The sequence below is a fragment of the Cyclopterus lumpus genome, chromosome 11, assembly GCF_009769545.1.
Source record: "Cyclopterus lumpus isolate fCycLum1 chromosome 11, fCycLum1.pri, whole genome shotgun sequence".
NCBI classification, from domain to species: Eukaryota; Metazoa; Chordata; class Actinopteri; order Perciformes; family Cyclopteridae; genus Cyclopterus; species Cyclopterus lumpus.
The window spans coordinates 7,754,875-7,759,339 of NC_046976.1; the positions used below are offsets into that span (position 1 = coordinate 7,754,875).

Sequence of the window (4,465 nt, forward strand, 5' to 3'; positions counted from 1 at the left end):
CTCTTGTCATTACCAATTATTGGGTTAACAGAGTTAAGCGTATACCAACGATTGAATTCCCTTACTATGTACATTTCTCATACGTAAAAAAGACATGTTAACAATCTATTACAAGTATCTGTTCATTATTTCTCCATATTACACAAACAGTCTGTATTGACCAACATTGCAGACGTCTAAATCAAATCCACACATAGACTCTGAACCCAAACAAATGGTCTGTTTACTTTCCCTGTTGATGCTGTAATAGGAAGCTTGTTCTTCATGAGCTCAAAGTCGTTTTCCTCACGTTCACAGGTGAGTTTGAATTAACTGCAGGACTAACAAATTGTGGTGAAAATGTTTATTTTATTGATACCTTGAATAATCAAACATATTAATCCGTACTTCCAAATGAATGTCTTAATATACATTTTCATAATTTCTGTTGTATTCTCTTACGGTAATTTAAAGTGAGATTTTATTAGTTATTGACTCATGCGTTTCCTTTTTATTTCCACAAAGTCAATTCTCCGCTTTTAATCCAGCTGTGACACTATTATGAATTTTCCTTTTTTTTAATTTGATTTCCAGACGTGACAGTCATGATGAGGAGCTCTGTGTTGTTTTGCCTGGCTGTCAGCTTTGCCATGTTTGGATTTGGTAAGCAAAAAGGGGTTGAAGAAGGACTCAGAATTGCTTTTGCTCGCTCTTTATTTTTTCTGCTCCTGAAAAGCGCAGCCAAGTGGGGCTAAGTCAGAGAGATTATATGTTTCGCAAAGAGAAAACATATCAGCCTGAGGGAACGTTTTGGCACATCAGTGTGCAGCTTGCTCGTTCTGCTCCCTTGTCATGTGCCTCCAGTTCACACCACACAGAGTCAGTGATAACTGTTCATTCACAACATTTTCTTTGATGTTTTAAGACATGCAGTTTGCTTTGTGCACAGTTGTGTCGTACCTTTTTGCTCTGGTTCATTGACAAGATTGTAATATACAGTCACATGTATATACGGGTCATGTTTTGTCAAGGATACAACAATAAAGTCCGATATCATTTTTGTTAAGATTTTCACAGGCAACCGTCCTTTAATTTATTATAATTTCCACAAAGGGAAGTAAAATGTACAGCTAGTTTTTACAATATAAAAATCCCACAATTTTATCAACCAAAACAAAATATATCCCAAAGCTGGACACCGATCATAAAAGCAAACACCTCCAGTAGCTGGCATTAATCAATAGTTTTACATTTTGTGAAATGACCTTATATCCGCTGTCTTGGCACGAGTGGTATCCATCTTCTCATCTCATGAACATGTCTTTGCATGCGGCAGCACTGAGTGCACCACTTCAGTCTGATGAGCTCTGTCTGGTTTCTCCAGGCCTCTCGCTGCAGTGTTACTCCTGCCCCGATGGGCCCTCCAACAGCTGTGAAGTCAAACAGGAGTGTAACCAAGATGAAGACAGCTGCCTCAAACTCACCAGTGGTGGTAAGTGTTGTTCGGGAATTAAAAAGTGCAATATCCAACCATTTTCATGAAATGCCATTTTGAGAACATTAAATGTCTGTCTGATGCCAATGTTGATTCAATTGTTATTGTTAATAACTTCTACAAAGCGATTTCAATGATCCGATGACAACTGATGATTCAACGCACAACACATTTTGATTCTCGTATTGATCCGTTAGCTTTCAAGCACTTTTGACAAACACTGAGAACTTAACAAGACAAATATTAAAACACATTGTTTGCACAAGGTCCGCTCTCTGGAACCTTTCACAACATCTCATGGGTTTCATCAGGGGACAGGGTTTGTTCAGTTGTGATGGAAGTTGCAGTACTAATACAGCCAGTAGGTTAAGTAATAAATACATTCTCCCAATATTTAAAATACTTTTTAGATTTATTTTATTTCTTTAATGTGATGGTTATCTTCTAGACAAATCATATTTGGAGGAAAATGCTTCTGAATATTTGTTTTATTGGTCTTTTTTTAAAACTGACTTGCCTGTAATGCGAAGTGTGGGTATTGGTTTATGTTATAATGAATGCAATGCTCACAAGACTAATGCTGTGTCTCTCACACTCCCCTCAGAAAAGACCTACTCTAGATGCCTGAGGTACACAGACTGTGACTTCATGACTCTGGCAGTCAGATATTCCCTCGCTGACTTTGACTTTGACTGCTGTCAGTCAAAACTCTGCAATGGCCCAAAAAAAAGCTTTCTTCAGAAATTTAAGGATTTGTTTGGTTAAATAAATACAAAAAGTGAACCATGTTTGACTGATGAGACATAAATAAACTGAAGGGTCTACTGGTCACATTTTTCTACATTCATTGACGCTGCAAACAATTTCTTCTCTGTTGCATTATAAAAGTTGTATTTACTTAAGACATTACAATATAAATCATATATCTTACAATTAGTGTCATTTATTTTGAGTGCTTTGTGATATTCAGTATTTCTTTCTAAAGTTCCTGAACAAACTTGATTTGAGAAAATGTTGAAGTCATGCTATCACTTTCATATTAAGGCACAATTTATAAAGAGTTTATAAGTTGTTAACATTTAGATTCAGATGTATTGACTTGAGACTAAGAATGCACTGTATAGAGTTCAAGTAAGCCCCAAAACCTCTGCTCGACCAGCCTCATCTCACTCCCAGTGCGTCAAATACTGACTCTTGGGCAGTGGTCCAGATGCACCTTCAGCATATGAGGCTTTCAACGAACTCCAAAAGCCATATGCTAACTTGAATGGGGATTAAATTATGAAATTATTTAATTGGCTTTTCAAATGTTCAGACCAAATTGATCAATAACAACAGTAGCGACGTAGTAGGCTATGGCAAAGCCTACTCCGTCAAAGCCTATTTTGATATTTGCACAAGTGCAGATCAAATGTATCACTTTTCAGATAGACAACGGAAAATAGATCCTGTAGACAGAGCATTGAAACTAGTGAAGCACTACAAAAGAATATTCTGAAGAAGATCATAAAGTCAAAGAATGTACGAGTGTCTGCTGACGCCCTTGAACATGATTAAGATTCATTTTCCTTTATTCCTCTTCAACCGATTATAGAATCATGTGATGTTTCTGCAGCAGTGAGTGAGAACAATGTATTAATATGTTGACTTTAATCCAAAAAAGGACAACATGTTACCTAAAATAATGTGTGTGTGTGTGTGTTTGTGTGTGTGTTATTCTATCTTAAGGGTGTCTTCACAAGCGACCAAACAAGACTGTTATGAGGACATGTACTCTGGATACAAAACTGATTTTTAAATGTATAAAGTCAAAGTTTTATAGGGAATCATTCCACGTCAATGTGCTTGCAAGCAAGTGATGCTATTTTATGCAAAATGTGTGTGTGTGTGTGTTACAACCCTGTCCAGGTGGCTAGATAATTAAAAACATTTCTCACACTTGAATTTACATCGAAATCTCAATGATAACATCTGGCTGAGCACAGGAGGAAAAGACCAGGTGTGTGTGTGTGTGTGTGTGGTGTGTGTCTGTGTGTGTGTGTGTGTGTGTGTGTGAGAAAGAGCAACTCAAATGAGCTTTGTTGGGTGGAATCTGGGATCTTTAGGTCATGTATGAGGACGTAACAAAGATTGCTAAGTGAGATATGCATTAAAAAAATTTACTGGCCGCCATTTGCCTTTGCATCCCTTTGCATGTGTACAATACCAACAAAACAGGACACACTCATAAAAAACAATGCTCCATAGTGCAACTAGTGGTTAAAAACCTGGCACCTTTAAATAGTGGTGCGTTGAGCCCTAGAGGCCACTATCATCTTTATGAAGGTAGATATGTCATCTTGCCCCCAGAAGGAAACAAATAGACCTGGAGATCCATCTTGTGATGCTGCAACGCCATATCAGGCTTGGGGGGGGGGCCTTGCTTGGACCACGGCCATCTTTGAACTCAAACTTCATTTTAAACATCAACTACACACCTGTATAGTTACACTCACAAGTTGGGATCAATACCGTTGCTGTCGCAGCTGGTGATAAAATAGCAAATATGTCAATAAACAACAGTTTCTTGTAACAAGTTAGTTGGTTGTTGGTTTTACTGCTTGTCACAGGTACAAGTGTCTGTGATCAAAAACCCTCTTGAAGAATATATTTCAGAGGCAACGATGGAACAGGAAAACACTGATGTCTCAGGCTGTCTGATCAGCCTGTAAGACTGACAGGGACGAAAGCTTCCTGCTTCAGAGTCGAGTGCATTTCACAGACAAGCCAGCAGCGTGACACCGAGTTAAAAAACAACAGCTGACACGCTGTTAAGCCTTTGTTCAAGCACTGAAATATACACAGAGCCGGATTCAAAGCCTGGAGCAGCGACATGAGTGTTATTGCTGAGATCCATAAACAGCAACAACAATCAGACAGAGTATCAGCTACTTTTTGAAAGGTAGAAGCCTGTTTTTAATTAACAGCAGATGCTTTTTTGGGTGTTGAAAC

The 4,465-nt window shown here is 38.2% G+C and overlaps 1 protein-coding gene across 1 annotated transcript; it reads left to right on the forward strand.

The window, feature by feature from the left end:
* The first annotated feature begins 243 nt into the window (after nt 1–243).
* LOC117739508 (CD59 glycoprotein-like) lies at nt 244–3,641 on the forward strand. Its single transcript, XM_034545955.1, has 4 exons — nt 244–297; nt 574–642; nt 1,364–1,471; nt 2,079–3,641. Exons 2-4 carry the CDS (start codon nt 585–587, stop codon nt 2,237–2,239), a joined length of 327 nt encoding a protein of 108 aa, XP_034401846.1. The 5' UTR covers nt 244–297; nt 574–584; the 3' UTR covers nt 2,240–3,641.
* The last annotated feature ends 824 nt before the right edge of the window (nt 3,642–4,465 follow it).